Genomic DNA, 27,960 nt, shown 5'->3' with positions numbered 1-27,960 from the left:
GGAAGTGCGTGGAGAAGGGACGTTTATTGAAGCTGCTCTGGATATTAAGCGAAAGTAAAGTGATTCTAAGTTTATTTCGCTTTATGAGTGTTATTTATTATGACTGTAAGACTGTGTGTATTGGTGCTGATGAGGCTTTATAAACCGTGCAGTGATATTATGGTGAATGAAGCACGAAACAAACATTATATTAAAGGTAAAACTAAATGGCTAAAAACTAAATGACGTCATGTGCATAACATGTGGCGTTACAGAGGGTGCAGAAGGTCTTATAATCTACTCCATATAGTGAGCATGTAAAGGGAGAAGAGAGCCATTTAGGATTCGTTTGGTTTCTTAACCAGTTGTGAAAGTTACATGATCAAAATAACAGATTTAATGTCTGTGTGGACAAAAGAAGTGTTGTAACTTTTAAAAAGCTGCTGTTGTCATATTCAACAGGATCAGAACGACAGACAGGATGAATATGATCACGTTCTTTATCGTTGGGCTTCTGGTCCATGTGGTCTTCTTCATCTCTATATTTGACATCTACTTCACCTCGCCCTTGGTTCATGGGATGAGACCTCAGCATGTGCCCTTACCGTCGCCCGCCAAGCGCCTGGTGCTCTTTGTGGCAGATGGACTGAGAGCAGACAGCATGTTTAAACCTGACGTCAACGGCACCATCAGGACGCCCTATTTAAGGTAGACACTTCGTCCATCCATCCATCCGTCTTTCCGTCTATCTGTATTATTTCATTATTCCTGTTCTTTCTATCTCCATCTCCATCAATCTACCTTCAGTTTGCTTTTGCCTCCTTCCTTCCTTCTGTCCTTATTCCCTTCCTTTCTTCCTTCCCTCCTTTTTTCCTTCCTTCCTTCCTTCCTTCCTTCCTTCCTTCTTACCTACAATAGGTCATTGTTGTGTGTTTACCTCAATCAGGAGTGTAATTGAGGAGAGCGGTACATGGGGAGTGTCCCACACACGTGTACCGACAGAATCCCGTCCCGGACATGTAGCACTTATAGCAGGCTTTTATGAGGACGTCAGTGCTGTGGCTAAAGGTAATAATCTGATAATAATGTATGTATAATGTTTCACTTACATATATATAAATATATGTATGTGTACATATTACTATTTGAGCACACTTACTATTTGAACTGTTGCCATCTGGCCGGCGCTACAGAGCCCTGAGTACCAAAACGACCAGATATAGGAACAGTTTCTTCCCTCAGGCAATACATCTGATGAACACTTAACATACATCTGATGAACACCTAACATACACAGAACAAAACCTATTCTTACATTGTCTACAAGTACGCATTTATATTTTATTTTGCACATCTACATTTGAATTTGCACATCTTTACTTTAATTTGCACACTTATATTACAGTTTGCACATACAACTGTCTATTATTTATGTGTCCATGTCTTACCATTGCTATATGTTTACACTGTGGAGCTCCTGTACTAGAAAAAATTCTTCGTATATGGAAACATACTTGGCAATAAAGACCTTTCTGATATAAATGTGTGTGTGTGTGTGTGCGTGCATATACAGGCTGGAAGGAGAATCCTGTGGAGTTTGACTCTGTGTTTAATGAAAGCCGGTATACATGGTGTTGGGGAAGTCCTGACATCCTGCCTATGTTTGCTAAAGGTAAATCACGAGCGAACCACACGCACTTCCACGTTAGTAGTAAATGCAGCAGTTTAATTGTTTAATTCTGTGTTCATTGTAGGAGCGAGTGGAGATCATGTGTACACTCACACTTATCCTGCTGCAATGGAGGACTTCGCATCGAAAGACGCCTCCAAGCTGGATACCTGGGTGTTTGATCAAGTGAAGGTGTGAACCCTTCTGTGTTAGAGTGGAGCTAGATGTGCAGATATGTATTAAAATGTGACTTTACAAAAAAAAAAACAAAGTCACAAAGCCTGATATGAAAGTAGAATAAAATCTTGAAACTACAAAGCATCAAGAGAGGAGCTTGTACACGGTCAGCTTTAAAGCATTGATCAGTACCAGGTGATGAGTTCTAGTGAAGAATGTTTAATAGAAGACATTTAATATTCATATTTATAATTTCTAAGTTATGTCCTTTTAACTGTCCTTTTTTTCATGCAGGACTTTCTCAGATCGTCCAAAGAGAACGAAACTCTCATGTCTCAGTTACATAAAGATAAGATTGTGTTTTTCCTTCATCTTTTGGGAATCGACACCAACGGACATGCCCACCGGCCCACGTCAAAGTAAGCCGTAAAACAGAGATGAAGTATTTAGTGCACGTTGTGCTGATCGACACGCTCCTGACTCGACCTGTGTACTAGTTTCTATAATGCCTTACATCTTTACAACTATGTTTTCGAAAGAATCGACCATCTTATGACATTATACGTGTGAATTAACCTCAAATTTGTACAGCCTGATTGTTAGTAAGACTTTATTGGTTAGCGTATAGAACCAAACACAACACAGTGGCCTAGATGAAAATAAATACCGACATCGATTGTAACTTAAATGATGCAGGGAATTCAAATAATACTGTAGACTTTGTGAAATTGTGAAGTTTTATGACATAAATTTGTAAGAAGGGTTGAGCATGTGACAAGAGAGTGTTATTGCATCAGTAAATATGAGAGCCAATCAAGTTCCAGTATGCAAATCCAGGCAGTGTAGCAGATCATTCGCAGATCATTTTCTTTATTGCAGTGAAAATCTAGTCACTCAAAGACATCACCACTTCTATGTGAAATGATAACTTGCTTAATTTGGAGATCTTCCCTGTCTCTTACAAGGGAGTATTTGGATAACATCATCCTGGTTGACAGCGGAGTGGCTGAGATTGTTTCTGTGTTGGAGGAGTTTTTTGGGAACGATGGGAGAACCGCGTATGTTTTCACAGCTGATCACGGCATGACAAACTGGGGTAAGGTTCTGCTTTTTGTTTTCCGTATGCCAGAGGAACCAGGACAGTTTATTTATTTATATATTTATTCTTAAAGCTCACAACGGTTCCTGTGTGTCGTTTAGGGTCTCATGGAGCCAGTCATCCGTCAGAGACGCTCACTCCCTTGGTGGCTTGGGGAGCCGGGGTTCAGAGAGCTCAGAGAAACGTCGCTTTACAGAATGATGATGAAGACTACAGCAGAGGTGTGTGTTCATCCATTTTTACACTATATAGTGTCCGGGAGACTGGAGAGGACTGACTGTAACTGTGTGTTTGTGATGATCTCAGACTGGGGGCTGGAGACATACAGGAGGATTGATGTCAACCAGGTAGGACTTGATTCACACTTTGTCTTTATTTTAGATTTTCTTTTTTGGGGAGAATTGTTTTTGATCTGTTTTGAACGTACGCAGGCTGATATAGCGCCGCTCATGTCGTCTCTCATCGGAGTTCCTATTCCACTCAACTCTGTGGTAAGTTTGACATCTATTATTGCTCTAAAATAATTAGAAAATTTAGTACCTACATTCATTCATTCATTCATCTTCTACCGCTTATCCGAACTACCTCGGGTCACGGGGAGCCTGTGCCTATCTCAGGTGTCATCGGGCATCAAGGCAGGATACACCCTGGACGGAGTGCCAACCCATCACAGGGCACACACACACACTCTCATTCACTCACGCAATCACACACTACGGACAATTTTCCAGAGATGCCAATCAACCTACCATGCATGTCTTTGGACCGGGGGAGGAAACCGGAGTACCCAGAGGAAACCCCCGAGGCACGGGGAGAACATGCAAACTCCACACACACAAGGCGGAGGCGGGAATCGAACCCCCAACCCTGGAGGTGTGAGGCGAACGTGCTAACCACTAAGCCACCGTGCCCCCCTAGTACCTACATAATTTATTTATTTTTTGCAAAATCTCACATTTCAATTTTTTCGACTCGTTTGCTTCTCGTTTATCGGCCTTAACGAAGGGAACCGATACGCTGAATATCTGAATAGTATTTTCTTCATAAAATAACCTCATCCTGTGATGACGGACAGTCTGTAGAATGTTTTTTTTTGCTGCTGATACGGTGAGACTGATATACAACGTGTCTTTATGTCTATCTGTAGGGTGTCCTGCCACTCGAGTACCTCAATACCAGTCAGCATTTCAGAGCTGAAAGCATGTACGCGAACGCCGTTCAAATCCTGGAGCAATTCAAGGCCAGTTCCGCTTTGCCTTTTATGGGTTTTTTTTTATCAGTATGAACTGTTAAGGTATGATTTTAATCTTGAATATTTATTTATTTATTTTATTTTTTTTATATATAAATTAGGTGAAAATGACTCAGAAAAAGGAGACCACGTTGTCTTTTCTCTTCACGCCGTATCAGTGAGTGGAGTGTTGGTCTTCTTAGGCACGAGTTACACAACACACCATATAGTTTATTTTATTAATTAATATCTCATTACTGTTTCCTATTTAGACCTCTGACTGATTCTAAAATGGACCAGTTTGTGAGTCACACAAGATCTCTGATCAGGACAGGGCACTTTGATGAAGCTGTAAGTACCAAACTTTACCCGTTTTACTCCCTCTGACACAAATATAAACATCTAAAGATTCTTTTCGTGTCTCAGATTCGTCAGTGTGACGTTCTGATAGCTCAGGCCATAGAGGGATTGTCTTACTACCACACCTATGACCGTCTTTTCCTGGGCTTCAGCGTCGTCATGGGTTTCACCGGATGGACGTCTTACGTGGTTTTGGTCATCCTGAAGACTCACGCCAGCCTGCGCAAACCACCTGTGAGCAGAGACATGGTGAGATCAGATACAGCAAAAATCTACACAGCTTTACAAAACGAACGATGAACCGTTTAGAAGTAAAGTATTAAGCTTCGGTTGGAAATAAAAATAAATCTCTATGTACTGTTCTGGAAAAAAGTAGACTATTAAAGGGGCGGTCAGCATTTCACTGTTTAACGTTTTCCACTAGAATTGATGTTTAAAAGCAGTAAAAAAGAAAAAAATTAATTTCTAATGTTTAATTTCTATTATTCATTTACAGCAGGACTTTTTTCTCTTTACCTTACGTATTATATCGTCGCTGTCGGGTGGAATCCTCGTATCTCCAAAACCGTTATTTTTCAGGAAATTAAAAAAAAACGCCGTACCTTATCTGCAGTGCACAGGGTTTAGTCCGCGTTGCAGTGGATTGTCTTGCGCTAAATTCCTGTCCTCAGACGAACACCAGAACTAGCGGGGGTCAAGATTTTTTTTCTTTGAGCCCAGTGTTTTGATGACATTTACCTCAGAAGACGTGTTGATTTGTTGCGACTGTTCTTGAGGAGAAATATGCCGCGAAGCTCTCCCACGGAGTGAGGAAGAGGTGGACAGTTGAAGTGTCCAATGGAGTTATGAGATTTGCGCTCAAGCTATTTTCAAGACTTTAGATTGGTTAATAACTTGTAAAAATAACAGACCCACGTGTGGACTGACCAATAGCATCGATATGTGAAAAAATATGAAATTGACCAAATTTGGACATACGAGGTTTCCGCCCGACAGCGACGATATGTAATATAGCGAATTGGAAATAATTTGGGATTCAGCCAAATGAACTGTGTTAAGTTGCTTTCAAGGAGAGTTTATAATCATCGATTATTCTAAAATGATGTGGTTCTGAGAAAAGGAAAATCTTCAGCAACCGAAACGGTTTAAAAGATTAAGGAATAGAAGTGTTTTAATTATTTAAATGAGGTTTCATTATACAACCGCATTTGTAACTGTAACCCAAAGTAGAGACTCGTGTTATCTTAGATGAAGTGTATGGAAAGTATTAAACCTTTTACCATTAGAGAAAGTTTTTTTTGTGTTTCCTTTCAGCTGGTTTAGTTAAATGAAGAAGTGACATCATTTAAACTTTACTTAAAAAAAACACCATATTTTCTCCGAATCACCTGTCTGATACGTTTCCCGTGTCGTTTCAGACGGCAGCGAGACGTCTGGGCGGGGTGTTTGTGTGTGTGGGTCTGCTGGTTTCTCTCTTCCTGTTTCTTCAGACCAGTTCCTTCACCTACTACATCTACTGCCTGCTGCCTGTCCCCGTGTGGTACGGCGTCCTTAAAGAGTGAGCTAACCTCGATTACGCCTCAGTGAACATATTGGTCTGAACATGAGGTCAATACCTCATACATGAGAAAGCAGCAGTAATGTTTCAGCATCAATTACTGATTTCTGATCATCTGTTTTACTAAATTGAAGTGGAGACGTTATCTGTATACAAACCGTTCAGATGTTCGTGCTCTGGCTTTTAGATTTGGGATCCTTGTTGAGCTCATCAGATCAGTCTCTTCACTTCCTCTGAGCAAATCCTTTGGATATTTTGTTCTAGTCACATTTGGGATAGAGCTACTGGTAAGTGGGAAAGAACACAGATACCTACAGTATAAACCGGTTTCACTGGTTTTCTTAAAGCGTACGTTTCTTTTTCCACTGATTTGTACTGTAGGTTGTGAGTTTTTTCTATCGTGCCGTGTTGACCCTGGGACTGATAGCGTTGGCACTGTGGCCTTTCGTCTCAGGGCTTTATAGAAAATCCAAGGTGAGAAATTAAAGCTGTTTTTCTATCACAATCACAATCACAGAGAAATTGATTCCCTACTGCCAAATGTTACGTAAGGAATAAAACGCTTCGTGTCATGATGTTACAGGAGCCGTGACCAAGCAGAGTTACCGTTATTCCTCTTATACTACAGCGTCACTTTACCATTGATGATTTTTTTTTATCTATAAAATGACACATCACACATTTTATTACACATTTATAGTTCTCTTACGTTGCATGTATGTCATGTGTCGTGTTGTAGTTCAGGTCAGCGAGCTGGGTGTTGAGCTGCTCGTGTCTGGCAGCGTTTCCTTTGTTGCCCGTCGTCGGACGAGAACCCGACACCAACTACGTGTAAGATCCTGCACTCTCAAGACGACAAACTGGAAATTCTTATGTTCGTATTTCTTACGCTGTGTGTTTACGATCATTTAACTCAGGGTGTGTGCCGGAGCCGTAACGGTGCTTACGTCGTTCTTCTACATCTGCTCACACAGACACACAGGACTGCATGCCAGAGATCATCGGCTGTTTATTGGCCAGGTTTTTATTCATTTTTTCCACTCTTTCTGTGATGCATGCTCACACATACACACACACACACACACACACACAATATTATCAAAAACACACACAGATAAAGAGCTTTAATTCCATAATCGATAACATTCCTTCATCTTAACGAGTCAGAATAAACGCATTTTTAAACATTTTTTACTCAGATTTAATTCCTGTAATTGTGCCACCGATAAACCCGCACACTAACGCTGCTGTGGTCATGTTTGCAGATGCTGCAGGTGGCGCTGTGCACATACGTGCTTTCCAGCACACACTCCAGTCTGCGACTCAAACAAGGCCTGTCGCTCTTCAATCAGCTCCTCAGCTGGACCACTTTGGGTTGGACAACTTTACATTTATACTTATTTAACTTTACATTTACATATTAACAATATCTGTAATTTGTACGTTATTTCTATAGAAATGATTAGAACCGGCTCTGGCTTGTTCATTAGGGAAAGGGAATATTAGATATATAATATTTTAAGTTTTAAATTACACTCACTCATTCATTTTCTACCGCTTATCCGAACTACCTCGGGTCACGGGGAGCCTGTGCCTATCTCAGGCGTCATCGGGCATCAAGGCAGGATACACCCTGGATGGAGTGCCAACCCATCGCAGGGCACACACACACACACACTCTCATTCACTCACGCACTACGGACAATTTTTCCAGAGATGCCAATCAACCTACCATGCATGTCTTTGGACCGGGGGAGGAAACCGGAGTACCCGGAGGAAACCCCCGAGGCACGGGGAGAACATGCAAACTCCACACACACAAGGTGGAGGCGGGAATCGAACCCCCAACCCTGGAGGTGTGAGGCGAGCGTGATAACCACTAAGCCACCGTGCCCCCCTGTTTTAAATTAATATATTAAAATTAATTTTAAACTTTAAATGTACGTATTTATTTATTTATTTATTTTTATTTACTTCTTCTTCTTATTATTATATATATTCATTTCTTTTTTTTATGTGTCTATACTTCTGTAAAGCTGCTTTGAGACAATGTGAATTGTAAAATCACTATAGAAATAAATAGAATTTGAAAATATTTTTAATTTCGGATGAGGGAGTTAATAGAAACCTGTGCTGCTGTCAGAGCTGCTGTTATAGAGAGAAAAAAACCTGTTCTTCAGAATGTCTCTCGCTGTCTAACCTCGTCTCCGGCTTCTAAAATCTGCTTTCTCTTTTAGTCTCGTCGTTTTTTGTGCCTCTGCTGAGTCCTACACGACTCTTCCACAGACTGCTGAGTATCCTCATGTCCCTCATCTGCGTGTACCTTCTCCTCAGCACCGGGTAAGATGCAGCGTAGGCTTCACAAAGCTCAGCGTGATGTTCTTCTTTCCCATAGACGTCTTGTAATTGCTGGTGTGTTGACTGCCTTTCTGTTCATACCTTCCTAAGCAAAAAATCCAGAACGAATCATTTTCTTTTTTGCCATTTTTATATTTTAACCCGATTTAACAGTGTGACTCAGAGCTATTTTGACTTCTCAAGGCTTAACGTCTGCATTACGAACTGCACAGGTATGTTTAGGACAGTTGTACAGCAAACAGTTGTGATGCAACGTGAAACTCCGAGCTAAGAAGTCATAGTAAACTTTGAAAGACTTTCTGTTTGGTCATTCTTAATGTGGTGACTTTACTGTGGTATCTTTGCAGTCACTCAGTTGTTCTTCTCCGAATTCATTCTCACCACAAAGATTTTAGCTGCTCATTTCACGACACTGTGGTTAAACTGGAGAACTTTGGAGGAAGTGGAATGGATGCAGGACTAGCAGAGACTTTTTCATGCGTGCAGTTTAATGCATCTCGTGCATCAGGGTGCATATTAGTTTTTTGACCAATTATAAAAAAATAAAATGTAAATTCACGCCTCTTCACTCGAGCTAATGTCATGCAGGGAAAAAACACCTAGAGTTCACAGTTACGTAAAACGAACATGCGTCTCTGTGTTTTACTCAAACTTCACCCCACATGCTTAACATCTGTCTGGCTTCCTGTGTACCAGGTGCACAGTTTCTACTGCATCTATAATATATTAAATATTAAGTTATATAATGATATTGAGGGAATGATTATTTTCACGCAATAGAGAAATATCCTTTTCTTTATTCTGTTATTTATCCATATGTTGATTTTCGGTTCAACTTCAGGAGATTTTAAAGAGGTCTGTTTAGGTTTTGATTCCTTTAGTCCGGCGAAATTGGATTTATAGCTTCAAACAAAACCAGTATTCAGAACAGAACTGCATACAGGAGGCTTAAGTAGCTGCTAAGGCTTTGACAACTGTGACAAATCATATCCTCTACAACGTATAGCAGATATACAGTAGCATCATCTGCCAAGACGTGTTTGCTCATTTGGTTTGTGTTCTGTGAAGGTACGAGGCTCTGTTTCCTCCTGTACTGTCATGGCTGATGTTTGTGTGGATCCATATGGAGCAGGAAGCTGTGGACACACACAGAATTTCCAACAGGAATGAGGTACAATTGTCTCTCTTAAGACCCAGAAGAAAAGTTTGGCTGCACAGACACACACACACACATATAATTTTTCCTTAGAAGCAGACATTTATTTATCTGACTTAACAGTACGTATTTGCTTTGCTGCCTGCAAAAACAGGAAATCTAAACAAGGCACCTTCGTTTTTGTCACACACATCTCACAAATACAGTGGTGTGAAAAAGCGTTTGCCTTCGAATTTTGTAATAAAAAAACTTTCATTTAAAAACTGCATGTTGTGTTTACTTATGTTATCTTTGACTAATATTTAAGTTGTTTGATAATCTGAAACATTAAAGTGTAAAAAATCAGGAAGGGGGCCAACACTTTTTCACACCATTCTATAAGGTACTCGAAAGTTTTTTACTCTGTATTTGACCAGATCGGTTCAATAGGCATTTTGTCTGCAGTTTTTTTTTTCACACAGGAAAGATATTCAGTGATTTCGTAACACGATTAAATTATAGAAATGTCATTCTTAGGTGAAATACATCAGGAACTTATCATACTCATGGTGTTATAACACACACACACACAAAGCAAACTCAAACTTGGACCAGAAGTAAATAGCAGTGGCAGATTTTGCCCCAGTTTTAGGTGCAGGTACTGAGAACCACAACATCTGGCACAGCGGGTCAATGCAAAACTAGGAGGTGAACTTAACCATGTGTGACCAAATTGTGCTCATTACACTACATACGCCTGTTTTACTCATGACAACTACACACTAAATTAACTTTTCTCACTCATCTTCTACCGCTTATCCGAACTACCTCGGGTCACGGGGAGCCTGTGCCTATCTCAGGCGTCATCGGGCATCAAGGCAGGATACACGCTGGACGGAGTGCCAACCCATCACAGGGCACACACACACACTCTCATTCACTCACGCACTCACACACTACGGACAATTTTTCCAGAGATGCCAATCGACCTACCATGCATGTCTTTGGACCGGGGGAGGAAACCGGAGTACCTAGAGGAAACCCCTGAGGCACGGGGAGAAAATGCAAACTCCACTCACACAAGGTGGAGGCGGGAATCGAACCCCCAACCCGGGAGGTGTGAGGCGAACGTGCTAACCACTAAGCCACCGTGACCCCCCTTAAATTAACTTAATTACTAAAAACTGAATGGCCTGATAAAAGATTATGATCATGATATCTGTGTTATAATTGTAAATATGATTGCTGCATAAACTGAAAAACTAGATAAAGTAAGCGAAAGTCCTGCTCTTTAACCTGCCTCCTGTGTTTAACGGTAACTGTGGTGCAGTCTGAATTTTAATCCTGATTTGTTAACCATTCTGCCTTTAGGCTACAGCCCTTAACTTTGTGTATTTTAATAAGATGTTCGTAACACCAGGCATCTTTGCAGCTCTGGCGCATCGATTTTGCTGAAAATATCGACTTATCCAGAATCAGGCAGCTGAGTTTGGACGATATCAGAAGATCGTACTTCTTCGTATCCTTGCACTCCATCGACAAACTGCGTTTTGTTTCTTTCCTTTTTTCATGAATCATGCCTTAATCATTTACACCAGGTATTCTTCATAATCATCGCATTCTTTGGCACAGGAAACATTGCCTCCATCAACAGGTACACTTTATTATCAGAGACTTTGGGTTTATTAAAGATACAATTCTACACAAACCCTGTATTTAAATGCAAATACAAACCTCTTTCCTTCCCTCTTCTCCCTTTCTTTTTCACAGTTTTGACCCAGCTTCTATCTACTGCTTTCTAACGGTCTTTAACCCTTTCATCATGGGTGGCCTTTTAATGTGGAAGGTACAGTATGACACTCGCACGCGAACACGCATCTAGATTTGATGATCTAGATTTCTGCTTTCTTCCAGAATGTCCAGCTAACTGTGTGAGATCTAGTGCACAGAAATATTTATTGTGTATTTAAATTATTGCTATTGAAGAAACATCACACCGCACCTTTAATCATTTTCTCCTAATGTTGTGTATTTGTGTTGCCCTTATTTAGGTCCTCATTCCCTTCATAATTGTTATGTGCACGTTCGAAAGTGTTCAAGTATCAACGCGGCTTTCGTCACGGAGGTACAGGTTTTATCATCTCGTATCATGGGACACCCCCCCCCCCCCCACACACACACACAACCCCTTCCACGGCATAAATCATCTTCCTGTGGTTTTTATTTATTTATAACATCCGTGTAAATTATATGTTCTTTCCATTTCAGCCTTTTCCTCATCGTGCTGGTCATCTCTGATTTGATGGCACTGGTAGGTTCTTTAGGCTAAACTTTACCTAATTTCTGTTTTTAAGAAACTTTTAAGAATCCGCTTTTTTTTTATTTTTTATTGTGTTCTCCTGCTCCTCAGCACTTCTTCTTCTTGGTGAAAGACTACGGAAGCTGGCTTGATATCGGCACGAGGTAATTCCTAAACATCTCTCATTTTACCTCTTCAACCTCTTAAACTTAACTAAACATTGAGCCGGGTGTTTAGCGGTTAGCGAATAGCTCGGCTACTATCAGAAAGAAGTTTTTAAAGACGTATCTGTTGTTTTTTCCTCTTATAGCATTAGTCACTACGTCATTGTCATGTCCATGACCATCTTCCTGATGCTGCTGAGTGTGATGACACACACCCTGACCTCAAAGAAGCTCCAGTTTGGACGAAAAGCGAAGACGCACTTTAAGTGACAGTGTTGGAAAAAGACAAAGCTTGGTGTGTTAGGCAGTGTGCTGGGGGGCAACAACAGTTGGCTTACACTGTAAATATAACTTTCTTACAAGGAAGCTGAAAAAAAGGACATTTCTGGTAAATACACTGATAGGTTTAAAGGAAATAGAGCTTGTTATATGTGGCTATGCAAATCCTCAGCCATGAAGTTGTAGGAAATTAAGTGTCGTCACGGAAGTGTTATTTGCAGAGAAAACCTCAAACAAATGATGATACAAAATTAAATACTTCTGCCACATAAAAAAAAACGTAGGTAAATGAGCATGAAATCCCGAACATGGTCATTTACACCGTTCTTACATATTACACTGTGAAAAGGTCTGAAATTTGAAATTTGAGGTCTCATTTTTTAATAATAATGCATTAATTTTTGTATTTATTTACTTTGTACTGTACCGACAAAGCACAAGATGGAGATGGGATTGAGATTTTGATATCTGTACATTATTATATTTATATTAAAACACTAAAACTCTCATGCCATGTGAACTTGACCCCTTTCTTAATGTATAACATATTCGCACGAACGAATTCGTCTCCTCGTAGACGTTTACGTCCGTATATGTTGCATAACACGAGATCTGGATGATTTTCCCGATCGACTGAGCTACCGGATAACAGAATAATTGCTTATCGATGTCTTCACTTCCTGTACGTATTAACTCTTACTCATATTATATTATGTTAATCGTATATTCGTTCTGTGTGTTCTTGCGAAAAGTCTCTCAGTAACACCACCACAAGCTTTTAAGGATCAAATAGGATGAACTTTTAATCTTCTTACAGTTCTAATCATCAGTGCAGGATTTTCATTTGAACTCATAGTGTTTGAGGGTTTTTTTCTTTTTCGAATTAATTTGAATTTCATTATTATCTCAGACCACACTTCTACTTCCTTCCTCTGTCTGAGGCTACTCAAAAGATTTTCCAACTACACAGATTGTCTTGCACGTCTTCTGCTTTTACTGAACCAACCAGACATATCTAGATATTGAAATTTGTAACCTGTTTTGAGTGATTAAAATAGGAAGAACCGAAAGAAATAGCCTACGTCCTGCTGTTTGAGGAAACTGCTCAGAGGTGTTACATGTGCAATAAGTGCAAATAACAAAGCAGCTAATTTTGCAAGACACTCCCACCTTTTTTTTTTTCTCTCACATGCCCTCGGTTGAGTTTACAGACAAAAGTGCATCTATTTGTAGATGAAGAGACCGAGACACCAGCTCTTTGCTCTACTTCCTCTAGCACTCTCTATCCACTCCAGCTTCTGCTTTATCGGTATGTGGTGTATACTTTCATTTTATATTATATAAATAAAAAAATATCTTATTGCTGATGTTTAAAAAAGTATTTCACGTGCTTGTTAGTGAAGGTTCAACAGGGTAGAAACAGACCGTACTCCTAAAATGTGAATCAGACATACAGTTAGGTCAAAGGTGCTTTGGAGTCATCTGAAACTTTGTCTTTATGTTTCTGTCTTTGTATATTTATTAAATTTCTCATTACTGTGAGCAAATCTGTGAAGAAATACATATAGAATTATGTATTAAACAAAACCATCAGCTTATGTGGTCTTTCATAGTCTGCTTTATTTAGTTTAAGGATGATGGTCTTAGTGAAGAAGAGCTTAGTTGTGAAGATCTGATCGAGAAACATCTCTAGAAAGAATCTGTTATTAGATGCTGTTTATAAGGCCATAAAACAGGGAGAGGATGTACAAAAAAACTCATCTGGTTGTTTGTTATTGATAAAAATATTTAATGATTTGTAAATGTTTATTTTCTCTGCTCAGGAACCATGAATTTAACTGCAAAAGAAAACTTCAATAGTACCATGAGCTCTGCCCACCGATTCACCCTGATCTTCATCTACAGCACGGTGCTCACAGTAGGAAGCATCGGCGTGACTCTAATGATCGGTGTGCTAAAATCGAACCTGCGCTCGTGGACCACCGTCACCTTTTTCAACTTGATCTTGGTCCACGTCTTCTTCTTGCTCACCATCCCTTTCCGCATCTACTACTATGTGGCTCAATCCTGGGATCTGCATATGTTTTTCTGTAAAGTGGTCAGCAGCATGATCCACATTCACATGCACGTGGTCTTCGTCATCTACGTCATCATCCTCACCGTTAACTTTGCGTATTACTTTAAAAAAGTAGAGCAGATCGAGTTCTATCGGAGTCTCCATGCTGTGGCGTTCAGCGTCGCCATATGGTCCGTGGTACTAATCATCGGCCCTGTGACCTTGTATCATTACGGGGCGCACGTCAACGAAACCGACCACAAATGCTTCAACTTTGGGGAAGAGCTCAAAAAAGAATCGGTGTTGGCATGCAACATTTTTTTGTCGGTTTGTACAATAATTGTGTCGTGCATCATTAGCTGTGTGCTTGCATCCGTTCTGTACATCATGATCAAAAAGCACGGTGCGGCCGCATGGGCTCACCAGGAGTTCTGGGCTCAGATGAAGAACGTCAGCCTCGTGCTGATCATCCTCTTCTGCCTGGCACCATATCACCTGTATCGGCTGTACTACCTGACCAAACATTCAGACCTACAGCAAGATAACGAGGTGTTCCTGGCCTTCACGGCGATTACCTGCTTCGACATGATGTTTGTTTTTGCCGGGAAGGGAATATGCCATAGGTGTGGAGGTTAACTGCAGAAAACGCTGCTCTCTGGAATCCACTTTCAGTGTCAGAGTTCAACGTTCGAGCTTCACTTCTCATAACTAACCGAGCATCGTCGATAAAAAGTGGTTACGACTGTTACATCTTACCTGACGAATGCTTTATGGACAGATAAAAACAGTATACTCAAAAACTCTGTCAATTCCCTTTACCTCAGGTATTTTAGAAAGATTAAAAGGCATCTAGCTTGCAGCTTAATAATTACCTGCTAGTTTTCTTGGAACAACCCTGTAAAGGTGTGATGCGATATTTTATATTTAATTCCTTATTAGCACAAGTATTAATATGAAGAACACGATAACTACATATGTATTATTCGGGCTGAGGAAACACATTTGTGTTGGCATGCGTTTCTGTATTTACGTCAAACTCCTGTTAGTCTGTTAGTCTTACAGACAAACAAAATTGTGCTCATTTGATTCTCATTGGGCTGGACGATGATAATAAATTGAACTTGATAAAAGAGTTATAAAAAAAATGAATCAGAAGATCCTGCCTTCTTTATTTAAAAAATATAAATATTATCGTATGTTCTAATGGAAACTGACTAATGGTTTCCATCAAACATCAGAATCTTATCGATCCTTATGGATTTTTTCTCTCTATAATTACAGATCCAGGATATATTCACTGTGCACTACGCCACATTGTTCTAGATTAAATTAATGGAATAATTACGGTACCACAAGGCCATTAGTCTCCTGTAGGACCTCTGAATCTCAACACAAACTGTTCAACACCCAATGTATATATGAGAAATAGTTAAGTGTTTTTTTTAATATCATAGTGTTTGTATTAGATACATTTGTTTAGTGAAAAAAATAAATCTAATGGAGTTTATGTTGTTGTTGTTAGTAGTAGTAGCATTTATAATTGTATAATTAATAAATGCTTTAAATAATTTTGTATTTATAATTGTATAAATATTACTACTATTATTATTATTATTATTATTATTATTATTATTATTATTAGAAGCAGTAGTAGTGGTGGTAGTGGTGGTGGTGGTGCTGGCAGTGGTAGTGGTGCTACATCTGCTGTCACGTCGGTCAGCTTTGTGTTCAGGTCTTCATCAGTCAACATTTGAAGACTTCAGCAGGAAGGAATTAGTGTTAAGTCTGTAATGAGCTCAGAAATGACTCTGACCTGTTGGTTCCTCAGGAGCTCTTGGTTGCTTAATTCCACTGGACTATAAACTGTTGTAGAAAGGACATTATTTACATTGACATTATTTCCTGTCCAGTGTCACCTAAATTAGGATGAGGTTCACTTCTGAGTCTGCTTCCTCTCAAGGTTTCTTCCTGATATCATCACCGTCCCTTCGGGCTTGTTCATTAGAGATAAATGTTAGAGATAAATATTAACTTCATTTTAAAGTTTAACATTTTTATTCTTTTTATAAGCTTCTGTAAAACTGCTTTGAAACAATGTGCATTGTTAAAACTATTCTATGCTATACAAATAAATTAAATTGTATTGAACTGGTCCTGGTAAAAGTATAAATCTAGGCAAATAAGCGGGATTTTTAAATGATTGCTGTTTAACGTGTCTTTTAAAACACACACACACACACACACACACACACACACACACACACACACACACACACACACACACACCACTGATTCATTTCTTTTGGTGCTTTTTTATTGTTCCTGGTTACTGTTTAACATCTCCACCCAGCTTCAGTTTGTTTAGTAAATCGATGTAATGAGACTGGCCTGACACTGCTGAGTGTGTCCCAGCTTTGCCCTGAGTTTTTTAATCCTGAGGACGTTCAACATGACCAGCTGCTTTACAAAACTCCCCCATTTCCCCTTTACAAAAAATACAACAAAATAGCTCATTTAGATTCAGTGCTATCAATGAACAGTCGTGAGAGGACGAAGAAAAGGTAAGAGCTGTCGTTTGTTTTGTTTGTCCCCCTGGTAGGCCGTGCGGAGCGGGTGGAAACTGTGTTGTTCAGAAGTTGTATATCAGTTATACATCTTCCTTTGGTCTGGGTTAGATTAGACTGTATGCAAATACGTCGACCGGACTCACTTTTTTATCCTTTTGTACGTTGAACTTTATGACGTCAGCAGCTGCGACTTTCATTTAAATGTGCTAGCATGCTAGTAAGACTTGTCAGAAGTAGACTACTAAGATAAGTATCGTATAAGATAAGAGTTGAATAAAAGTAGTCTAGATGTATAAACTCAACCGGTTATTTAATGAAGCATGTATCATCCGAGATATTTCTATTTATATTGATAACATGTTCCAGTTGCATGTTTTAGATGGTTTTATTTCATTTTCTATATGCATCTGATTTTTTTTTTGTTTTTTACGATAAGTCATAAAAAAGATTTATGACCTGTAGTTTCTGTTTGTTTGTTACTGCTTTTTTTTAATTTCTAATAGTTATTAAGTGTGTTGCTCTTATAGTATAAATGTTAAAAATGGTTTGCTGATGAGATTTAATGGTCCTAAAGGAGTAATGGTGATCTCATGAAATTATATTATATTATATTATATTATATTATATTATATTATATTATATTATATTATATTATATTATTAACCATTGCATATTTACCTGTTACCTTTAATGTACACAATCTACTTAACAATCTGTGACGCACCGATGCATTGAGAGTGAACTTTAGTGACCTGGATCTGGACTCACGTTTATGTGACTTGTGGCTTGAAAATGTTTACAGAATAATAAACCGATTAAGACTAAGTGAAGGTTTTTCCTTTATTATACATAACATAATTCTGGTCTGAAACATCCTGCTGGAATTGTTTAAGGTTTCTTCCTTGGCCATCTGGGATCCTGTTTTAGACTCGACTTTAGAAGCAGTTTAAGATTTCTGGACTTGTTTTAGATTTGGAATGAATTAGACTTTGACCGAATCATCCCTTGACAAAAAAATGTCAATTTCAATAAGAATTACTTGTTTAATTACAAATAAAATTTTGAATTTGCGAAATTCTATCTCTCCATCTGAGAATTGTCTTCTCGATGATACACAACTAATAAACCTTATCCTTCTTCTTCTTTTTTTCATTTTTTTTTTGTGTGTGCGTGAAATCTAAATAGTGGGAGTGACCTTGAAACACAGTGCTGTGAACACTTCCCCATTTTGAACGTCGGTGAAGCTTCGCTCAGCATCGAGTTCGGTTAAAATGTAACTTCCTTTTACTAAGAAGCCAAAAGCTGCTTTAATTCCTCTGAATGGTTCTAATTGTGTTTGTTTAAGATAATTTAACCCATCAGTCCTGATTATGATATAGTCCTGGGCATCTGTTGATAGCTGACACTGATCTGTATCAATCCAAAATGTAGATATGTGCTTTAGGTCCACATTCCATGCACTCATTCCAAGTGATATAATGAATCAGTTTATCTGGTCTTGGTGGTCTCAGTGATGATCATTTGGATTGATATGTTCTGATCTGTTATATCAGAGGGGGTCACGGTGGCTTAGTGGTTAGCACGTTCGCCTCACACCTCCAGGGTTGGGGGGTCGATTCCCGCCTCCACCTTGTGTGTGTGGAGTTTGCATGTTCTCCCCGTGCCTCGGGGGTTTCCTCCGGGTACTCCGGTTTCCTCCCCCGGTCCAAAGACATGCATGGTAGGTTGATTGGCATCTCTGGAAAATTGTCCGTAGTGTGTGATTGCATGAGTGAATGAGAGTTTGTGTGTGCCCAGCGATGGGTTGGCACTCCGTCCAGGGTGTATCCTGCCTTGATGCCCGATGACGCCTGAGATAGGCACAGGCTCCCCGTGACCCGAGGTAGTTCGGATAAGCGGTAGAAAATGAGAGAGTGAGTGAGTGAGAATGTTATATCAGATGCTTAGTTTTGTCAGGTCTTTTTTAAAGCACTAGCAGACAGATTTATTTCAAATGTGATCGTTGCCTTTACTTTATTATTATTTTAAATCAGAGCAAACGATAAAAATGATTATTTGTCCGTTTTGGCATGTAACAACAGGCTTAGCTTGCACTTAGCTTCTATACAACAGAGTCGTCTTTTCAGCATCCAGATGTTTCAGAAGTGTTAAAAGTTTTCAATCGGGATGAATGTTAAACTTAACTAGATCTAAAGGAACAAATACTTAAGCTCCGAATTTTTTTTTACATGTGTAGCTATGAAGAAAAAATAAATCCACTATTGGTGTCAGAAATATAAAAAAATTCTAATATCTGATAAATTCATGGAATGATATGACAATAGATTAGACAAATTAGCAGTTGTTGAACCTCTGCAAAAATACACCAAACATTAATCAGAAGATTTTTTTCTGTTTTATGGAAGAGAGCTGTTCTCTGATTTGACTGACGGGGCTCAGAATCTGCTCTCCATGAACGATCGCATGCAGCTGTTCGGAAGATCTTCGCAACCAAGATTAAACTTGTTAAACAATTCTATTAACCCATCAGTCCTGTTTATGATATAGTCCTGGGCATCTGTTGATAGCTGACACTGATCTGTATCAATCCAAAATGTAGATATGTGCTTTAGGTCCACATTTCATGCACTCATTCCAAATGATTTAATGAATCAGTTCATCTGGTCTTGGTGATCTCAGTGATAATCATTTGGACTGATATGTTATGATCTGTTATATCAGATGCTTAGTTTTGATCTTCGCAACCAAGATTAAACTTGTTAAACAATTCTATTAACTCTAAATGAATCCCAGAATTTTTTTCACCTGTGTTCATTTCACAGGTCCGCAGGACGGCGTGAAGACTCATTCTGCTTTGTGGAAACTACAGAATTTTGTAGAAGACGTTGTCAGATAAAAGCTGTGATTTGACAAGATTAAACGGGTCAAATACAATCCCTCGATCTTTATGTTCCGTTCTTGCAGTCTGTTTAATCCCTCACACGGTTAATGGTCATCTCCTGTAGATTAAGAGCTCTCGATAGGCCCAATACAACTAGATTTATCACCTCACCCTTCCGATAAGTTTCGGATAAGGATGGAAGATAAGTTTAGTGAATAAGTTCTGAGCAAGGAGTTTCACACGAGGCTCCTCCCTTGTTTTACCAGAGGACCAATCAGAATTGTGGAGAGATGGACACTTATGGAATCAGTGAAATCATAGACATTTGAGTTTTAACAGAAATAGTTTGGCAGGGATGAAGTTTTCTCTGACACCGGTATCTAAATCCCTCCTGGACATGGATGTAGTGAATTACTGTGAAGAGCTGGACCCTATCTACAGCACGCTGGGCTTTGAGAACACTGACATGCTGTACAGCGGGAGTGAGTAGCGTGACTGATATGATAATGATTGATGTGACAGCTGCTGATACAAACTTTTGCATAAAATGTTTTCACGTCATCGGACCTGGAGTTAGAGCTTCTTATTTAAGTACATTTCTGGAGGTTATTCGGTTTTCGAATGATGATCAATCCTTGAAATGAATGAATGAATGAATTAATATTTAAAAAAGAGCTTAAGGATTTGTTAGTTATAAGAGGCAGGGTTCATCCGTCCTCCGTCAGGACTGACGAGACGCTGGGAAATGTAATGGTTGTGCTCCAACTAAAAAAAAATAAAAAAAAAAATGAAGCAAATTATTAGCCAGTAACAATGGATGTCTAACAACCCAGCTTAAAATTCAACAAAAGTTTAGATTCTACTGAACCATGATGAAGCTGAGTCTTAAAAAAAAGAACTCTTTTAATTTTAAATTGTTGGGACAGAATATCTAAAGATTGAACAATAAATTGAACAATTTTACCTGTATAACATAACCTAGATTCAGGATGTCTGACCAGATTTATTCGGTAGCGTGATGCCGTAAGAAGCGGTTTATCTAAACCACTTGTTCTTCATTAACCAGATGATGGCTTAAGATTGAGTGATGACGAAGGTAGACCTGTTTATCTTTACTGTTCTGTACAGGGAATCCACATGCTGACATTGAGGCCATAAACTCATCTGAAGGAAAGACCTAAAAAAAATTTCAAAGCTATAAGTACATCCTATCAAGCACAAACAAGTCGTCTTATCTTTGTACCGATTGCGTTGTCCACGTAAGAATGTGTTGGGGCTCCAAAAATGATCGTCACAAAATAAAATAGTTCCTACTTTATTACGTTTCTCACAGTCATTGCTTACATGCTGAATATGAATATAATGCTTAGCACAACATGTAAGAAGAAACAATAAGTAAGAAAAAAAAAAAACAGCCGACACTGGAGACTCCTTCCATACATGTTAAATAAACACGTCATATCAACAATTAGACAAATTTTTTTTTGTCTCTTAAATAAACTACACATTAGGAGATTTTTTGGACTATTGTACAAGCCTGGGGTAGAAAAACTCCAAGCCTCCAGTTTGCTGATGGTTGACTTTAAGAGAGACACCTTCAAGGCGCCCCCCCCGTTGATGTAGGGTTCTCTTTAGGTTACCAGAGGGACAAATCAAGGGACACTATTTAGGATGAAAGATTTAAACCTTGTTTATTTAGACACCGTTCTTTGGGTTAACCCTGTACAAGAAACCTTACTAAAGTTCCAAGCACAGCTCATTTAAAAATCTTGGACTGCCCAAAGAACATCAGAGGAACCCTTTTTAAAAGTGTAGAGCTTGCTTTAATTGAGTTCATTCTTTGGGGATGTAATTTACTTCTTGTATTTTTTTCTTTGCTTTATTTTAGGTGCAGCGAAAGCATAACTTGTTTCTTTCTTTCTTTTCTTAAAAACAAGAGCATAAAACATGTGCTGAAGTTTATTAGCCTGTGTCTCAAAAGCTGACAGCGCAAAATTGCTTCTACACAACAATGGGTGCACTTCTTCTTCTTCTTCTTCTTCTTCATTTTTTTTTTAATTCTCAAATGAGGAAGGATCAGGTTGGGAATAGGTAGATGGCCTGATGCGAAAGAGCGGGCTTTCGGGGCATTAAAATTCAACACTGAGATGTCAATCTCCATCGAATACATGTCTGTGAGATAAAACACGGAAGCTAATTCCTAATTAAGTCTGTTCTGCATTAAAGGGAGATTTCAATCAGCTCGGAGCGAATAAAAGACTCCGGTCCCCTCGCTGCAGTTCTTTTGTTGAAATGTTATGATTTTGGATGCACAAAAGAATGATTGATTCTCTTCCTCTGTGAAGGTGAACAGAGGGATGCTGATCTCTATTTCACGAGAGGGTCGAGAGCGCTCTCTTTGTTCACTTATGCAGAAACCACTTTATTGAAATCCTCTGCCTCCTCATTAACAGCGCTGATTGCGAGACAGCAGGCCAGGCCGTGGTGCCTTAGATGTATCTCGATAGACATTTGTTTTGTGGGTCATGCTAACCTTATGCTAGCTCTGCGAACTAGTCGAATTTAGCTACCTGACTCCTGGTATTGCCTGTCGTGTCTTCGCTTGGTATGAATATTAGACTGGTAACGAGTGACTTCATAATCAATGCAAAACACACATGCTGCATTTTAACCCCCAATCCAGAGGTCGATAGATTTGTGTGCCAGTTTGAATGGTAACGACGTGTCGGTTTGCTGTTTGATCTGCAGACAGCATGCCAACAGAGCCCAGCATCAGCCCTGAGGATAATGGCGTGATTTCTAACTGTGCCATCTGCGGGGACAAGGCCACGGGCAAGCACTACGGCGCCTCCAGCTGTGACGGCTGCAAGGGCTTTTTCCGTAGAAGCATCAGGAAGAGTCACGTCTACTCCTGCAGGTAGCCGTCGCCCTTCACCCTCTAAACCCCTCGCTTCACTCATGTTTTTCACTTCTACAGTTAGCAACGGTAAGATGCAGTCCCTCTGAGGGCTGTTCATGTTTGACTTGAAGAGATTCATGTACCCAAGACGTGCACTTCTCTTTTCACCCGATTGATCAGGTTCAGTCGTCAGTGTGTCATCGACAAAGACAAGAGGAATCAGTGCCGCTTCTGCAGGCTTCACAAGTGCTTCCGAGCTGGAATGAAAAAAGAAGGTAGCCACACTTACATCGACTGATTTACAGCACAGGGCTGGTTGAATTCTTGAATCTGATTGGTGCAAAATGGTTGATTCATTTTCTGCAGAAACAGATCAGCTCTGAAAGAACTGCACCCGCAAATCAAAGGTTTTTATTTATAATTAATGCGTTCGCTGAAACACGTCTGAAATATGTCATAATTTCTATACTGAATTTGAAAATAATTATAACAGTAATTCAACTTCGTCACGCTAATTCAGTGTTGATTATTTTTTTAGAACAGCACGTCCTGTTGCATTCTATTCCTTATAAATGCTTAAGGAAAAAGGAAATGCTTAACACTGAAAATCTTCGTGAGGAATGTGCAGTTTATTGGATGTATAACCTTGGCTGTGGTTTTTATGACAGGCGATCATGTGCTCTTTAACTCACTTTCCATGCATGTGAGTGTTATTCAGGGTGGAGATCGGTTAAAGTTTTACCTCACTCTGTTATTTTTCTTCTTGCTCCTTGCCTTCATAAGTAAAAGCACCAAAATGCACCGTTAACAGTTTTGTTCTGATAATTTCTTCATGCGAATGTTCGTGTTCAACCCTCAGCTGATTACATACATCATAAATGTTACAGCAGTCTAACCCTAAGTCAGCATTTATCTTTATCAACAAGTTTAAGCTCCAGTTGATGGGCCTGAATTTAGAGCAGCGAGTGATGCTAACGCTTCACAGTCCAGAGTCACGGGTTCAGTTCCTCAGCTCAGGTTCTCCTCTGTGTAGACATGAGTTTCTGATATCAGTCTGGCGCTGACTGTCTTAATATAACAGCACATTCCATATTTTTGTATTCCTCCTTATGTACAACTGTTATATTTCCTTTTGTGTGTTCATCTATCGCTTATTCTCAATCTCAAACTTGAGAGATTGCAAATGCAAAATATGAACTTCTTGGACTTTAATAATTAGCATCACTGAACAAATGCTGAAGTTTTTGAGAACTTTATGAGTCTCGAAGGTGTGCAAGCTTGAGGAGGAGTCAGACAAACGCTATCATCTTAGCTAATCAGTATTCTTTTCGAGCCGTAATTAGCGTTCTAATCAGCTGTGGGTTTTTTTTGTGCATTGCTCAGCTGTGCAGAATGAACGGGATCGTATCAGCTCCAGAAGAAGCACACCAGACTCGCATGACCTTCCGCCTATCACTGTTCTGGCACAGGCAGAGTCCCTTTCACAACAGGTTGGCTGCTGATTGTACACACGTACACACTTTGTATTCCATCTGCATTAACGTTGCATTTCACACTAGTGAAATTAACCTCATGATAATTACAGCCTTAATATCTTAAGTTTATTCAAAAGATGCTCAAAGTGACATTCTTCATAGACTCCAATCGTCCTTAACAAAGCTGATTAAAGACGGAATAAGCAGACGAGAGACGGAGATGAATATCTCATTAGAGTAACTCTGAAGAACGTTTCAGATATGCTTGGTTAATGATGATGATGAGAGGCTGCGTCTATAATTTGCATTAGTCGCTGCTTAAGCATCGGTTAATGTCATCAACATTTCCAATCATCTGCATGAATACTTATGTGAGTTTACTTTGCAAGGCAACAGCTTGTGTAATAATAAAAGGTTCTGGAGGACGTGCTAACTTCACTGCATCTCTGCGTAGATCAGCGTCGCCAGTCCGACGGGCTCCGCTGATATCTCCGAGAAGAAATCAGCCACCGTCGGGGACGTGTGCGAGTCTATGAAGCAACAGCTGCTTGTTCTGGTAGAGTGGGCTAAATACATCCCGGCCTTCGGCGAATTACCTCTTGACGACCAGGTAATGGCTATTCGAAAGCCAAACTGCCTGCGCTAATTGGGGAGGCACTTGGCTTAAATTGCAGGCCCTTTTGCTTGAGCTCAATATTTGCTATTCACATGACTGACTCAATTTATCCCTCCATTCAGCCTTGCTCTTAGGAGCTCCTGTTTTGTGCAGGATTTCTGATCTTCTCTGCCATCTCTTTTGTTATTGTATTGATTGAGTATGCTTATAGTAGGCTGCTGATGCTTTTTAAATGAGCTAAATGTTCAGGCCGTTCTCCCTCTGTTCCGGTTTTGCAGGTCAGTTTATTGCGAGCGCACGCAGGAGAACATCTTCTGCTCGGAGTGGCCAAGCGGTCAATGGCGTACAAAGACGTCCTGCTGCTCGGTAGCTATTGATCAGAATTTACATCAACTCTTTATAAATGCGTGTGTACATCCAGGAAGGTCTCAATTGTAAATTAGTGCAAATGCTGGTTTCTCTCTCTCTTTTTTTTCTAGGTAATGGCTGCGTTATTCACAGAAATTGCCCCGAGGCCGAGATCGGCCGGGTGGCTAACCGCATCCTGGATGAATTGGTCGCACCTTTCCAAGACATACAGATTGATGTCAACGAATACGCAGCTCTGAAAGCCATTGTTTTCTTTGACCCTGGTACAAAATTTTTAAATTACAACACAGTTGGAAAATTTACCTGAAAATCACTTTAGCCCAATCTCAATTATAATCGAAGTCTAAGGGTAGCTATTGATCATCAATAAACACGAAACTACATCCACTGCACTCTAAATATAAAGGAGTAAGGATGAGACAGATGAGAGTAAAGTTTTATCCTTGTTTCCTGACACTTGAGGAGTTTTTGAGAAGGTGTTTATGCTACATTGTGCCGTCGGTTCCACACAGTAATGCTCATGACATCAATCTGCATCACCAATGATAAAGTAGTCACTTGTAGGAAAGGAGAAATTATATAGACATAGGACATCATTTATTTAAAAAAAAAAAGCTGTGTCAGGTTTATTGACAAACAACTGCATTTAGACGTCAGTTATAAGTGAGATTGGAGGTAATGGATGTTGTTCTCTTCGCCAAATACGCTACAGTGGATAGATTTTTCAGGTTGAAAAACTTTGAAGTATGTCTCTCTATCCCCTCCTGTTTTGGGTACGACCTTCAGATGCCAAAAGCCTCAGAGATCCCTCGAAGATAAAAAGCATGAGGTACCAGGTTCAGATGAGTCTTGAAGACTACATTAATGACCGTCAGTACGACTCTCGTGGGCGCTTTGGCGAGCTGCTGCTGCTTCTTCCGACCCTGCAAAGCATCACCTGGCAGATGATCGAGCAGCTCCAGTTCATCAAACTCTTTGGACTGGCCAAGATCGACAACCTGCTGCAAGAGATGCTGCTAGGAGGTAAGATGAGAGAAAGCACTTAATTTGGGGATTCATTTAGATTTAACAGAAAAAAACATACACCCTTAGATAAAAGGGCTTTAAAGTCACAACCAGAAATACGGCTGTTGTTTGTCAGTAAGGGAAAGTCTAAAGGATGGAGGCTGAGATGAATGACTAGCTACTCTAACATAAGTGATAACAGGGACGAAATTGTTTCACAATTTATAAAAAGTATATTGTGTCATTCTGTAATAAATAAAATGTGGTTAGCCTTTGCATATTGTTTTGGCAAATTTTCTTTACATAATTAGGATATTAACAATAAAAAAAATTAGAAGTGCTTATTGTAAAAATGCTTTCAGAAATACAAATTTCTGAAAAAAAAACCCCACAAGGCTCTAATTAAAAAAAAAAAAGATGGAACAAATACAGTATTTGCCCAAAGCCTGATATTATCTGTTCTTCGATTATAGGGTGTTTTTTTTTTTTTTTTTTTTTTACACTGTATTATTGGGCCCTTTGCTGCAAAACAATTACGAACCCTCATCCTATAGAACTATGACTATTCTATAAAAGCATATTAGAGATGACATGATCGGGGCCCAGAGGAGGATATATTATGCTGAGTTAATGATGTCAGCGCCATCTTTGGCCCCAGAGAAAAAGAAATAACCCCTGTAGGATTTAAGATGTCATTCATAATCAATACCTAAATCTATATGTTCAATGACCTCACAGGTCTAACCACAGAGCAGCCGTACTTGCACCACCATGGTCACCCCCAACTCGCCCAGGATCCGGTCACGGGCCAGACGTTAGTCATCAGCTCCATTTCAGGCCCTCTGCATGCACAGCAGTTAGGTGAGATCATCAGTTATAGACACATCACTAGTTGAATATTATTGAAGAACCACATGTAGGCATGTGTGTATACAGTATATACTATTAAAGCACTTTTTTTTGTGGCCTGTTTTTCCAGCTTCTCCAGACACCCCAATCCCATCTCCTCCTCAGGCTCAGAGCCAGGAGATCTATAAGACCTCCTCTAGTCCAACACACTTAATGCCATCACACCCCGTCTCCAACGGACCGTCTCCTGAGCCGCCGCTCTGAGGCGTCAAATGGTGTCCTTGCATCATTATAATCTGTACAGTATATGACTGAAGCAGTATCTGTGTGTGTTTGTAAATGTGTAAATAGTATGACATGATTAAAAAAAAGATCTGTGTATTATTAAAAATCTCTTTTAGCATTTACAGTCCGGTATGAAGCGAATCTTGGCGGAAAAAAAATTACTATTTTTTGTGGACTCATGAAAACGTCCTATTTCCTATTACACATTTTATATGCAAATATAATTATAAATAATTATAACCTGTATTTGACACAAGTCTAATAATCTCAGAAACAGATTTGTGTCTGAAATGTAATTCTGGTTACTTAAAAATGAATTAAAGTAGAACTAAAGAAAGACATATGTGCAAGTTAATTAACATCAATTATGTAACCTGTAGAATTTCAAGAAATGGTGTGTATTTATGATTAACGTTTAATAAACCGAATATTTTATGGCTGCCTAATAATGCTGATTTGATATGTTTTAGAAAGGATACACACATCGGTGTCAGATTGACTGGTTCTGTACACATTTGGGGTCTTTAAATGATATAGTCTTGGAGAAAATCTAGTGAGCTTTAATATGATATAGAATTATATCTAGATCTTGCATGTTTTAGTTGTAGTTGTGGGTGAAAATTAAAATAATATTTTTTTAAAAGACGTAA

The 27,960-nt window shown here is 39.4% G+C and overlaps 3 protein-coding genes across 4 annotated transcripts; all 3 read left to right on the top strand.

Moving 5' to 3' along the window:
• Positions 1–3: 3 nt before the first annotated feature.
• pign (phosphatidylinositol glycan anchor biosynthesis, class N) lies at positions 4–12,817 on the top strand. Its single transcript, XM_060861850.1, has 29 exons — positions 4–54; positions 442–687; positions 926–1,047; positions 1,553–1,651; positions 1,734–1,840; positions 2,120–2,244; positions 2,791–2,921; positions 3,026–3,145; positions 3,231–3,271; positions 3,356–3,415; positions 4,072–4,164; positions 4,278–4,333; positions 4,428–4,506; positions 4,582–4,764; positions 5,934–6,073; positions 6,261–6,360; positions 6,455–6,547; positions 6,813–6,904; positions 6,991–7,093; positions 7,339–7,447; positions 8,311–8,413; positions 9,500–9,602; positions 10,999–11,085; positions 11,165–11,220; positions 11,337–11,412; positions 11,618–11,691; positions 11,835–11,877; positions 11,977–12,029; positions 12,176–12,817. The coding sequence occupies exons 2-29, from the start codon at positions 461–463 to the stop codon at positions 12,297–12,299; spliced, it is 2,799 nt and encodes a 932-aa protein (XP_060717833.1). The 5' UTR covers positions 4–54; positions 442–460; the 3' UTR covers positions 12,300–12,817.
• A 217-nt stretch (positions 12,818–13,034) lies between these two features.
• On the top strand, positions 13,035–15,871 carry LOC132840045 (probable G-protein coupled receptor 141). The gene is made up of 2 exons (XM_060861365.1): positions 13,035–13,617; positions 14,132–15,871. Exons 1-2 carry the CDS (start codon positions 13,542–13,544, stop codon positions 14,998–15,000), a joined length of 945 nt encoding a protein of 314 aa, XP_060717348.1. The 5' UTR covers positions 13,035–13,541; the 3' UTR covers positions 15,001–15,871.
• An 863-nt stretch (positions 15,872–16,734) lies between these two features.
• hnf4g (hepatocyte nuclear factor 4, gamma) lies at positions 16,735–27,759 on the top strand. 2 transcript variants are annotated; one of them, XM_060861364.1, is made up of 10 exons: positions 16,735–16,925; positions 22,561–22,729; positions 22,892–22,986; positions 24,095–24,201; positions 24,641–24,796; positions 25,081–25,168; positions 25,282–25,434; positions 25,958–26,194; positions 26,915–27,037; positions 27,156–27,759. In XM_060861364.1, exons 2-10 carry the CDS (start codon positions 22,566–22,568, stop codon positions 27,287–27,289), a joined length of 1,257 nt encoding a protein of 418 aa, XP_060717347.1. In that variant the 5' UTR covers positions 16,735–16,925; positions 22,561–22,565; the 3' UTR covers positions 27,290–27,759. The 2 variants fall into 2 exon arrangements, with proteins under 2 accessions (XP_060717347.1, XP_060717346.1); XM_060861363.1 differs by lacking the exon at positions 16,735–16,925 and adding an exon at positions 18,968–20,294.
• Positions 27,760–27,960: the final 201 nt, after the last annotated feature.

Source organism: Tachysurus vachellii, chromosome 25 (genome assembly GCF_030014155.1).
Source record: "Tachysurus vachellii isolate PV-2020 chromosome 25, HZAU_Pvac_v1, whole genome shotgun sequence".
In the NCBI taxonomy this organism is placed as follows: Eukaryota; Metazoa; Chordata; class Actinopteri; order Siluriformes; family Bagridae; genus Tachysurus; species Tachysurus vachellii.
Note: the sequence above shows the minus strand (reverse complement) of the source record. Positions and strands in the feature narration are given on the sequence as shown.